General features: G+C 40.4%; 1 protein-coding gene across 6 annotated transcripts in view; it reads left to right on the top strand.

Annotated features, from left to right (window-relative positions):
• The window catches only part of TENM1 (teneurin transmembrane protein 1), a 916,085-nt gene that overhangs the window by 804,255 nt on the left and 98,829 nt on the right, over positions 1–13,001 (top strand). For all 6 annotated transcript variants that reach the window (XM_005227449.5, XM_059883262.1, XM_059883266.1 and 3 more), the window contains one exon: positions 4,180–4,412. In XM_005227449.5, coding sequence (XP_005227506.2) covers positions 4,180–4,412 — 233 coding nt within the window. The remainder of the gene's footprint in view (positions 1–4,179; positions 4,413–13,001) is intronic.

Raw genomic sequence — 13,001 nt, 5'->3', positions numbered from 1 at the left:
TCTCAGGTTTGGCATGTTTCACAAAGTAGAAAGAAACCAATCTCAAAAGAGCTGAAGTGCACTTGGGAAATGGCATGAAATGGCAAGAAATTGCTTCTCAGTATAGGAGACCTTCCTGACTGTTGGCTGTCAAGAAAATAGCAATCAAATTTGAATTTGGTGCATTTGGGCTATTCCATTTTCTAAAGGCCAGTGCACAGAGTTTGAGAACAGCCTCGCAAAGCAACATAGTTAGAAGAAGATTGTAACACTGAATTTTTTTTTGTCACTTTCAGAACAAGAGTATTCTGAAGGTATTTATTTTGCACACTCAGTTACATACAATCTAATCTAATATTGGTCCAAGCACAGACTTGTTAGTGACCCTGGGTGAGCTTTCTATGTGCCTGGGTTTCCTCAGTTGAGATTTGAGAAGAATGATAATTCCAAGTTCCCTCACAGGCACTTTGAGGATATTCAATAATAAATGAATGTAATGCATTCCAAAGTGTTTTTGTACAAATAACATTTCTCTTGGAAAAATAGCCTATGGACTTTCCCTAAACAAAACATGATTAATCTGGTTCAGTTGAAACTTCCACAAGCTGGCTACCAAAGTATTGAAGGTTGTTTTGAGGAGGGGTGTGACCCCTTCTTTATTCTAGAAAGATCTAAGGGCACTGGAAAATTTTTATTCTGAAGGCAAAAAGTACAACTAAATATGTGAAAACTTTTACTCAAACCCATATTTAAGCAGTCTTTGCTACAGAGATGCTTTGTCTCGTATGACTGCCAAAGCAATACTGGAATCTGTCGGGCCCTTCACGGTTTATTTACAGCAGCTGGCATGGTAATTCCAGGGTTGAGGATGTCCCTGGAATCTACCGGAGTCTCTTATTTGATGAAGGTAAGTAGAAAAAAATCAAGTATTCCAATTGGATTTGATTTTTTTCCAATTAAAACTATAAACTGGATCTCAAGTCAGTATTTGCCAGCCTTACTATCATTAACATAAATATGCTTAGAGGGCAAATGGCAATTACAAATACAATCAGGAACATGCCAGTCTTTTTTTTTTTTTTTTACTCTTAACAGCTCTGGGTTTTATTTACAGTTTAATGCCAGTCTTTAAGAGCATCTTAATTAGTCTAATGACCCTCTCCCGTCCATTTTGCTTGGCTAAGTAGCCAAGGCCTGAACTCCTCTATGTCTTAGTTAGATTCATGTCCTACAGTTTAGTTCAGCACTTACTGAGCATCAGCCCTGTCAGACCCTCTGTTGGCACTGAGGTAGAAAGGTAAGGTTCCTGCCTGCAAAGAGTTCACAGAGTAGTTGAGACAGCAAGGTGTGGAGGGGAAAAAATAGTGCTTACACCCAGTATTCAGATCTTACTCTCTAATACCATTTTTCAATAAAAGGACTAGGGATACTTGGAAAAACGATTCATTCTGGTGCCAGGGCAGGTATCATACAAGATGAGCCTGGAGCATCGTGTAGTTCCAGAAAGGAAGGACGTGCTCAAAAAACAAACAAAGCACACCTGCACTGATGGCGGTGGATGAGGGGCACACGAGCCAACAGAAAGAGCTCCCAGGGGGTAAAGCTGCGACAATTTGAGCAACAAAATAAAGTAGTATTGGATTTAATGCAAAATATAAAGCAAATATCCATGAGTCCATATTGATATGAAAAAAAATGGTTGAGTTCATAAATAAATGGAGAAGAAAACATAAAGTTGTCATGCAGAAGAACTCCAAATAATTTATATAGATACTCGACCCTCAAGGAGGTACACTCCCTACTCTTTAAGTGTTGTCTTGGCAGAGTAACTTCCTCCAAAGAATACAGTGTGGAAAATAAGACAGAAAGAGTTAACTTACAGAGGACAAACCCAACAAACACTACCTCAGTCAGGTGATTGAGGTCAACATTAACAGTGATAAGCCATGTTGATATTATGTACCCTTGATTTGATTTGATGAGAATGGCACTTTACCCCTGTGGTCTTCCTTCCCTGTCTAACTGTGAGAAAAAAAAATCAGACACATTCCAATAGGAGCATCCTACAAAATACCTGACCAGTACTCCTTAAAACTGTTAAGGTCATCAAAACCCAGCAAACTCTGAGAAACTGTCACAGCCCTGTGGAGCCTAAGGAGACTGGAAGGCTAAATATAATTTGGTATCCTAGATGGAATCCTGAAACAGAAAAGGGATATTAAGTAAAAACTAAGTAAATCTGAAGAAAATATGAACTTCAGTTAATAATTTTAAAAAATAATGCTAATACCATGTCATGGGTGCTGCTAGGTAATGTGTTCCTCCTATCTGCTCATTTCTCTCCTTTCTACTTCTGTTGTAACACTCCTATTTACAAGTCATAGCCTATTTACTGATCTGACTCCCCCACGAGCCTGTGAGTTTCATGAAGAAAAGGGCTTTGCTGTGCACACAAGTAGGTCTCCCGACCATAGCACAGTTCCTTGGCACATTGTTTGCACTTAGTAAATATTTTTTAATGACTCCACGAACAAATACAAACATAGAAATAGTACCAAGGACAGTGGAGATAAAGACAAGTGGGCGGATTGGAGACGAGTTTAGGAGGTAGACTTTGTTTTCTTTAATGTTGTTTTACTGGATATGGGGAATGGCGGAAAGAAGGAGTAGTAAAGAATGGCTGCCAGTTTCCGATTTAGGCTACCAGGTGTGAGGCGGAGTGCTGTGCAGTGAGCACACTAGAAATGAGACAGGGTAGCTCTTGTCCAACCTCTCATGGTTTATTAGGGGATACAAATACATTTTTTTTAAGTTAATATGACATGTGATCACCCAGAATAGAGGTAAGCATAGGCAAATAACTGAGCCTAGAGATTTAGGGTAAGCTTTCTTCAGAAGATAATGCCTGTATAAAACCTTAAAAGGCATACAAGAATTAATTGCTTAGTAAATAAAGGAATGTGCCCCATACCAAGGAATATTTAAAAGTCTGTAGAGTTTTTAAAGATGGGAAGCAAATGATCAGATTAACTCTGGAGGCAAGATGGGGAAAAATGGATTTAAGGTTTCAAAAACACCTCCTATGGGCAGGGCTGTGGAAAATATTGCAGGCCAGAGATGATGAAGGTTAAAACTAATGTAATGGCAGGAGGGATAGAAGAAAAGTTCTGAAAGTTCATCTGCAGGCACAATTACATGTGGAGAGAAAGGGGGAGAGTAAGGGTTAGACCTCAAGGTTTAGAGCTTAGATGATGTCAGCAGTACATGACCCTTAAGTTCAAGCAAAATGTCCCCCAAACCAAAACTCCTGCAGTGATAGGAAAAATGAAATTAGGAAGATCAAAACTAGTGAATGAGCTCAGCCACATATGCAGATAAAAATAATACAAGGTCCCATGTAAATATATAATTGAAGAATTTCAGGAATACCAAAATCCAGTCAAGGTAACTTGTCACCTTTAGGAGGTATGGATGATTGTGATTACAACCAAAAGAAAGGTCAAATGTAATCACTTGTATTATGTCCTGAAAGAAGAAGATATGGATTCAAGAAATATGGTAGTCAGCTAAAAAACAAAAAAGTGAAAAACAAGGAAGCTTGGAAAGGAGAAGTTTGGCACAATGTATCTGCAGCACAGCTCAACCTAAGCCACGCTCGTCACAGTTTATGGATGCCTTTCAGTTTCCAACAGGACCCCAGGAGGACAGTAGGGACCCCGAGTGAGGTAGGAAGCTCAGAAGACAAGAAGTAGGTTTGTGAAGGATGGGGAATTCAGGAAGAGAATAACTAACTTCGGTTTTGGATTTTGAGGTGACTGGGGAGTTTCTGTTTGGGGTGCCTGAGATATCCAGGCAGTAATCTAGTAGGTAATTGGAGAACTGGGTGGGGGGAGTAGAAAAGGTATGTATGAGAAAACAGATCTCCTGGGATTTTCTCTCCTCTGCATCTTTCTCTACCCTCAAACGGATGGTACTGGGATATCAGATCATTACAGGTTAGCAGTACACACTGAATTTTTTTTAATCCCAGACCCATTACTAGAAAAACAAAGAGGTGTCTATCTCCTCAGTACATAAGAAGGAAGATACATTAATACTTTCACCTCTGAAGAGAGTTTTCCACTTGTGACAAAAGGCAGAGCCCAGGGAGTGTAGGCTGAACAAATTACTTTAAATAACTTTCTTTTTCTCTTCTCTTAGCACAAGCCCTGCTCACAAATACTATCTGGCTATGGACCCAATGTCTGAATCACTTTATCTATCAGACACCAATACCCGAAAAGTCTACAAGCTGAAATCTCTTGTGGAAACAAAAGATTTGTCCAAGAATTTTGAAGTGGTGGCAGGGACTGGTGATCAGTGCCTGCCCTTTGACCAGAGCCACTGTGGAGATGGCGGAAGAGCCTCAGAAGCTTCCCTGAATAGCCCACGAGGTAAGAAAAATTCCTTGGTCATCTAAAGGTTTCATTTGACTTCACAGATCCCTAAGACTGTTGTCCCAGTGTGGTCCATCCATCCCAATATACTGTACCTCTGACAGACGTCATCTCTGAAGTCTGTATGGGAAGATAGGCACTGCTGCTGCTGCTGCTGCTAAGTTGCTTCAGTTGTGTCCGACTCTGTGCGACCCCATAGACAGCAGCCCACCAGGCTCCCCCGTCCCTGGGATTCTCCAGGCAAGAATACTGGAGTGGGTTGTCATTTCCTTCTCCAATGCATGAAAGTGAAAAGTGAAAGTGAAGTCGCTCAGTTGTGTCCAGCTCTTAGCGACCCCATGGACTGCAGCCTACCAGGCTCCTCCGTCCATGGGATTTTCCAGGCAAGAGTACTGGAGTGGGGTGCCATTGCCTTCTCCGGAAGATAGGCACACCCAGGACTAATTTTTAGCCGATATGCATTGGGATAGTCATAACTATTAGGAACATATTGGAATGCCTCTTTTCTGGTTGATAAATAATTATTGCCCAGGACCCTCTGCCTCCTGGACACCCCAGCCCATGATCTCCTTCTTGGAATCTCCCAACAGTCCAACAACTAAAGGGTTAACTCCTGGCCCAGCAAAGGGCCCCCAGGAGGATGGCTTTAGCACTGTGGCCTGCACTGGTTAGGGGTCAAATCTGTGCCACATTCTGCCACTTTCAAATATATTGAGTATCTCATAGACTTGAGACATTCCTGCCTTTTGCTTAACAATCACCAACCTTTAATGAACCTTTCTTCCATTAACTTATCTAAATCATTGTTGAAGTGAAAGTGAAAGGGTTAGTCACTCAGTCGTGTCTTAATTCCTCTGTTCATGGATTATCCAGGCAAGAATACTGGAGTGGGTTGCCATTCCCTTCTCCAGGGGATCTTCCCAACCCAGCAGCTGAGCCCAGGTCTGCCACATTGCAGGCAGATTCTTTACCACCTGAGCCACTGGGGAAATCATCCTTGAAGCTATATACTTACATTTTAAATTTATATCACCCATAGTATGCATGTGTGCAAGCTAAGTTGTTTCAGTCGTGTCCAACTCTTTGCCACCCTATGGACTGTAGCCTGCCAGGCCCCTCTGTCCATGGGATTCTCCAGGCAAGACTACTGGAGTGAGTTGCCATGCCCTCCTCCAGGATCTTCCCAATCCAGGGATCGAATCCACGTCTCTTATATCTCCTGCATTAGTAGGCAGATTCTTTACCACCAGCATCACCTGGGAAGCCCCACCCCTGGGAAGCCCCACCCCTAGTATCCTAGTATAACAAATTCCTTTTTTTTCTTTTGCCTTCTGTGAGAGCTCAGACTTAATTTTATTTGTCCTAAATTTAACTTCCCAATATTCAAGGGTCAACCCTCGATTCTGTTGCCTGAAATTTTTAAATCTATGTTCTCCTAGTCAGCTTCATGATTTTATAGACTTGGATCATATTCCCATCTTAGGCTACTAAGCTGAAGGATAGTCAGCTGTTAACTCTGTCGCCATATATAATCCACCCTATCTCCTTCATTATTTAATCATTCTCTCTTCCTTCTCCAAGAAACTTTTATGAAGTATTCATTGTAGTGAGTTTTAAGAACCCAACATGGTTTTTTTTTAACTATTACACAAATAATATACAATTGTTGCAGAAAAATCAGAAAATAGAGAACACAAAAAAATGTTTTTAACTAAAGTTACCCATAATCCTACCACATCTACAAAACCACTGTCAACATTTTTATCCTTCTAGACTTTTTTTCTGTGCATATCATATATTTTATTCTCTAATAATAGAATCATAGAATGCTGTTCTATAATCTGCTTTTCGTACTTAACGTATTATGAACACCTTTCCATGCCAAAAAATATAGTGAGGTCAATGTGTTTAATTCATTAGATGGTCAGTTACTGTTTCAAATATTAAGAGGTTACTCTTTAGCTATTTGACATTTGCCATATGGGGATTAAATTTCAACTCCAATCAGAGTTTAAAGGCTTCCCTTTCTTCAAGGCCATATTCAAGGCCTGTGTCTTTCTTAAAGCCCCTCTGGCTAACCAACCCATTAAATCTGAATTTCTTTAACAGTGTCTACACTACCCAATTAGCACCTAGTTATATTTTGCCTTCTTTTGCTTTCCAATTCTTTCATGAATGGGAGGCTTGAGATGAGAAACTATATTTCTTTTGACTCTTCCCCACCTCCCCAGCAAAATCTTGCACAGTATGAAATCTACTACACAGGTTTCTTGTGTAATTGATAAATTAGGTCTTATCCATACCCAAGTACTCCTAAAAGGACTTTCAGTAGCACTGAAAGGAAATGATGTTTTCTCCCTAAGGGAACATAAGCGCCCCCACCCATAAGTATCATGGTAAAGTGTTTGGGAATGTTTCTTTTCTCTTGTGCCTGTGCTTGTTTCTTACATATAGTAGGTCTGCAATAAACGTTTGATGAGTGAATGCTTAACTCAGGTGCAACTATAATTAGCTCATCTTTCAAGGAAAGACATCAAGTTGGAGTTCCACCTTATGCACAGGTTTAAAACTCTTGCAGGTATTTTAAGGATTTCTGCATAAGAAATAGGGAGGAATCAACCTTGTATTGTGCCTGAAATTGACATCCTCCTGAGTGGCTGCTAGTATGAAAACCACTCATCTCACCTACCACATTCAACCTGCCACATAGAGAATGAATATCAGCTTTTCCAAATAAAGCAAATAATTGGTTCCTGCAGCTTTTTTTTTTCTTTTTGCTCAAAAAGCAGCAATAATAGAGTCCTGATGAGCAGGATTTACATGAACTCTGGAAGCATCAGTAATGAGAGTGCCAAAATGTATGTGTCTATTAAAGTTAATATTTAAGTTTTTCTTCTGGTCATAGCTAGTAGCACATTTTTCTTTGGCTTGATTTACTCAACCTTCTATCCAAGCGTGGCCTTTACAATAATGTGGTACACTTTATTCATCCCAAAGCAGTAAGGGGCCCTAAGAACAGCTGGCCCAGGTTTCAGACATCTGAATGTCTAATCCGTCCAACACAGCTTTCACATAATGTACTGAAGCTGCTGTTGGCAACATCTGCTCTAATCCAGTGAGTGAAGGAGGATGCTTAAAGGAGGGGTACAAGTGGCTCACACTAAGTGTCCATCACATCTCCTTCCATCATGTTCACAGTGGATGAGGACCCTGTTAGTGATCTTCAAAATCACTTTGATGACAAAACCTATGTCCAGGCGTCAGTTGCTCTGAAAATGCTGGTCAGAACACTTCAGTGCCTAGTTAGGGCACCTATCTCCACGCTGAATCTAGACAGCACTTACCCTTGGCAGTGAGTCAGAAGTGAGAGTCTCATTATATGGAATGCTGCAGGGCAATTTCATAGACTTCCATAGAAGGAAAAATCCTGCAAGAAGTCGTTAAGGCACCATGTGCAAACTGAGAGGAGAGTATTGCTAATTGCTAATTATGTCTTTGAGGTTCTCCTGCAGGTCCTTTCTCTCTCAAAAAAGCCCAATTTGTTTGTGTTTTTTTTTTTTTTTGGCTTTACAGCTACCATGCACATCAGCTCCTTCATCCTTCCCCCTTAGAAGACAGCAAATGTTTAATGGATTTCTTTAAGGAGAGGTTTGATTTTTCTCTCCACCTAGAAGCTAATAAAGAAAAGCTGTAGATCAGTAGAAAATGGAAATGTACATCTAGGGAGTACCATTTCTAGGTTAGGAAAGAGAGCTCCCTCTAAGACTTTAACAAGCAACATATTGCAATTACAGGCAGGCTCTCCAACATGTCCTTAATTATGCAAGGTAAGTCAAATAAATGTTAATCTGCAAGACAGCTAATTTATTTGCTGAATCTATTCTAAATATAGGATGAAATAACATTTTCTTTTGAGATCATTTGTCCTAACGTTGGAATAGATCATCCAATGGGATTAAAACCAGTCAGCAAAAGGCGAAAGGTCAGAAGCCATGGTTTTCGGTTTTTGTGTGTGTGTTGTTTATTTTTTAGAGTTGGGGGGCTTTTTGTTGTTGTTTTGAGAAATGAAGGCAAACTGTGATGAACACAGGATTAGGAAGCCTAGATTTTCACGTCCCCTCCATGTAATGATTCTTGGTATGACCCTGTGTAAGTCACTGTACCTCCCTGAACCCTGAAATTGACTTAATGATGCCACTGACTAGTTTTGTTACACTGGGCTAGGCATACACATACTGAGTCCTGAGATTGTTCAGTTGTGTAAACTGAAGGGCTTAGGATGCTCTCCTTCCCAGCTCTAATGTATTAAAATAACCATAAGTATAACTTACTGAGTGTCTGCTGTGTGCTGTACACTGTTAGATATTTTACGCATGGTATCTCTGATGTTCGAAACTCACAAGGTGAATAGTATTATTCCCATTGTATAGATGAGAGGATAGAGGCACAGATACCTTAAGAAATTTGTGTGTGTTAAGTTGTTTCAGTTGTGTCCGACTCTTTGGAAATTTACCTAGGGTCAGACGTTCTACAGATAACACTGGAATTCAAACCAGGTCTGCCTGAGTTCAAAACCCATGAGGCACAGGGATGGGATGGTGGGTGGGGGAGCTGATGCCTGCACTATACCACACTACTAAAATCCATGATCTCTCTGGGAGGTTGGTTTCTCTGGGAGGGTAGGAAAGAGTGGGAAATGCTTTTCAATGTAATGACATGTATTCAATGAAAACAAAATATTTTTATTTGGAAGATGAATGACTTTTAGTCTACTTTCATTTTCCTATTAAAACTATTTCTCAGATTTTACTGACCCAGTAGTATACCCATAGTGCACTCTTTAGCATTTGCATCATCTGTCAATAGAATTGTTCAAATAAATCCCCAAGAAACTTTGTCACATCTCTTTGGAAGATTCTGCAATTAGAAATTTCACCAACTTTTTCTTAATAGATGGAGTTTTATGTAAGATAACCCCTGGGTACTTCTCCTAGGAAGAAGTCTTTATCTAATCCAGTTTTCTGCACTTTGATTGGAATCCCAATAAAGAGAAACATTTGCCATTTTACTCATCAATACTTCAATATGATGGGGCAAGGAAAAAAGTTTAGCAAGGAGGTTGATGGTGTGCTAATCCCTGGCATTGTATATGAGTTTGAATTGACTTTGAAAGATGCTTTTAAAACATGCATGGATGATGTAGTTGAAACTTAGGTTCCATTTATTATTTTTACTGCAACTTTCTTTAATTCTACAGAGAACTCAAACTAATGAGTCATGTAATAGATGACCAAGTACTTAAACAAAATGTGAAATGGTACTATGTGGAGATATAAAATAAAATTTGTGACAAGCTGAATACATTTATTTTTTAAAAAGTAGAGACAGAGGGTGAAGGAGTGACTGGACAGCATGAAATTAATCAATGACTTAATATGGTTTTCTTGGACCTCACCAAGGAGTATATCTCCATTTTCATGTGCATCTTTAAGCATATTGACCTCAGAACTCGACAAGGATTAGGCAGTATCTACACACATGCAAACAGCCCCGGAGCTGTTCCCGAGAAGGGAGATGACCCTTAAATCTTCATGGCTTCTAAAAGTGTTTTTGGGTTATTCATGACACTAATCATACAGGAGTTCCTTTAACTTTATTGGCAATTAAGAAAGCTGGGTATGATAAAGTCTAGACAAAAATAATCTGTTTTTGTCCCTACCCAGATACATCCAAGGTGCATCCTAAAGTTCTGCTGATGCCCCCTGTTATTTATATGCTGTTTTGAAGGGCTAATTTTGGGGTTAGTGGAAAGATGGTAAAACTCTCATCAGTGATGTCACTAGTATCTTGCTGATACAACTGGTATCTATGAGGGAGAGAGTATAGTGCACAAACACGTGAGAATGTTCTTTTGTTTCTACTATGCAATGGGGTGCAGTGAGGCTTTTCCTAAATTCCTTTAGTACATGATCCATTATGGTGACATAACTGTTTGTGTTGACACTAAGGCCAACCCTCATCAAAATTACAGGCAAGCTGCAGCATGCGTAAAATGAATGGTATATTTGGGCAACTATAAATAATTCAGAATTGTTAAAGTAAACATATTTGAGGGTGATAGGAGCAAGGCAAGAAAAAGAAGTTTGCATTTTGTCCTGTAGGCAAAAGGTTTGAAGCAGGGAAATGACTTGATCATCTGGTGGATGCATTTGTCTACTTTTCTTATTTTTAATTGGAGGATAATTGCTTTACAATGCTGTGTTGGTTTCTGCCATATATCAACATGAATCAGGCATAAGTATATATATGTCCCCTCCCTCTTGAACTCCCACCCCCACACTTCCCCCTCATCCCACCCCTCTAGCTCATCACAGAACACCAGGCTGAGCTCCCTGTGTTATACAGCAACTTCCTCCTAGCTATGTATTTTGCACATGGTAATGTATATATGTCAATGCTACTCTCTCAATTCATTCCTCCCTCTCCTTCCCCTGCTACATCCACAGGTCCATTCACTACGTCCGTGTCTCTATTCCCGCCCTGCAAATAGGTTCATCAGTACCATTTTTCTTGATGGATACATTTTGGACAGATTATTTTAGTGACAGGGTAGATATGCTGGAGCAAAGCTGGGGTAAAAAAATCATTGGAAATACCAATAGGTATACAGTAGGCAATGGAAGAGAATCTCATGAAATAGAGAAGAAATCTTCACAAGAAGAGGAAGTGAACAGAGAGAGCTTGGTATCCAGGAAGCCAAGGAAATGGTTTGTTTCCACAAGGGGTGAAAAACAATATCAGGTATCACACAATTGTAGCCATTGGATTCCGCAGTGAGGAGCTCATTGGTGATTTGAATGATGGTAGAGGTGGAAGCCAGATTTCAGGCATTTGATGAGCCAGTGAGAGGTGAGGAAGTAAATATGACTACTGAAGATCACTCTTTTGAAGAGAGGCTTGGGTGCAAAAGATAGAGGGATAACTAGTGAGAGGACAAGGCACTCAGGAGCTTTTTCTATGAGATACATGCAATGATTACAGGTCAATGGTAAGATACAAGAGGCAGAGAATAAATGATGAAACCAGATTGGAAGGAAACTGGAGTAGGCCTGGAATCGGAGGGGAGATTGAAGAGACCTCCCTAAGATAGTGTGTCAGTGTAGGGATGTGGAAGTTTGTAGATAGAAGGGCTAGAAAATTGACCAGTCCTCCATTCTGATGGCCTCAGTGTTCTAGAGAAGTGAATCTCTTCTGCTAAAAATGACAAAGTACAATCAGACCTGGAGGTATGTAGGAATGGTTTGGACACCCCACCTAGTAAAGTCAGCTTTCTGGGTAAGATCAGCTTTCTGCCACACATGACCAAATTCCTGCCTCAGCTTCAAGGCATTTCCTGTGAGAACTTTCCTCCCACATCCTTGTCCTAGAATCAGAGGCATCTTGAAAAAAAAAGTTTGACAAATCCTTAAAATTCAGGTAAAATATTTGTTCTTTATTGCTCAGTGATCCTGTGTTGTTTCCACTTCTGGGTATTTCTTTCCTAAACTGTTATTGTTCCCTCAGTTTGCGGTAGCTACACCTGATGACTTAGTACCTATGATGCAACCAGAAGGAGAGTTTAACTTTTATTGATGTTTATTTATGTTTTGGCTCTGATGGGTCTTAGCTGTGGCATGCTAGGTCTTCACTGTGGCATGTGGGATCTAGTTCCCTGACCAGAGATCTAACCCAGGGCCCCTGAATTGGGAGCACAGAGTTTTCACCACTGCATCACCAGGGAAGTCCCAGAGCTTAATTGATTATTTGCACAGTGGGTCTAATGCATCTGCTTATGAATGGTCAAAAGATTTAGAGCTTATATTACATCAGCAGCTGGAACTTGAGAACCTTTCTGGCTTTTCTATCACAATCCTAAAATCATAACCTGTTGGTAGAGAAGTCAGACAAAAGGAAGGCACTTATATCTAGCCTTGGCTAGTTGGTCCAGGACACATCCATGATTAATACAGGGAACTTGTATTAAGTTCATTCAAGTTTTATAAAGCTACAAGGACATTATTAAATGACTTATCTTCTGCATTTATTTTCATTTTCATGTATAACATTCTAGCAAACAGATAATACTTTAGAGGACAAATACCATAAGAGACAAGTTCCCAGGTTCTGGAGTCAAATCACTGCACACAGATCCCAGATCCACCACTCGTTAAATGTGTGGTCTTGGGTAAGTCACCAGACTTCCCTGAGCTTCAACTTCCTCATCTGTGAAGTTAGAATAGGAGTAATCATGCCGACATGGGAGTGTTCGGTAATGCATGTGAAAGAAAGTGAAAGTCGCTCAGTCATGTCTGACTCTCTTCGACCATGTGGACCATACAGTCCATAGAGTCCTCCAGGCCCGAATACTGGAGTGGGTAGCCTTTCCCTTCTCCAGGGGATCTTCCCAATCCAGGAACTGAACCCAGGTCTCCCACATTGCAGGCGGATTCTTTACCATCTGAGCTTCCAGGGAAGCCCAAGAATACTGGAGTGGGTAGCCTATCCCTCCTCCAGGGGATCTTCCCGACCCAGGAATGGAACCGGGGC

Source organism: Bos taurus, chromosome X (assembly GCF_002263795.3).
Source record: "Bos taurus isolate L1 Dominette 01449 registration number 42190680 breed Hereford chromosome X, ARS-UCD2.0, whole genome shotgun sequence".
Classification (NCBI taxonomy): Eukaryota; Metazoa; Chordata; class Mammalia; order Artiodactyla; family Bovidae; genus Bos; species Bos taurus.
The sequence above is the reverse complement of the archived record's forward strand: the minus strand, read 5'-3'. Positions and strand labels throughout refer to the sequence as shown.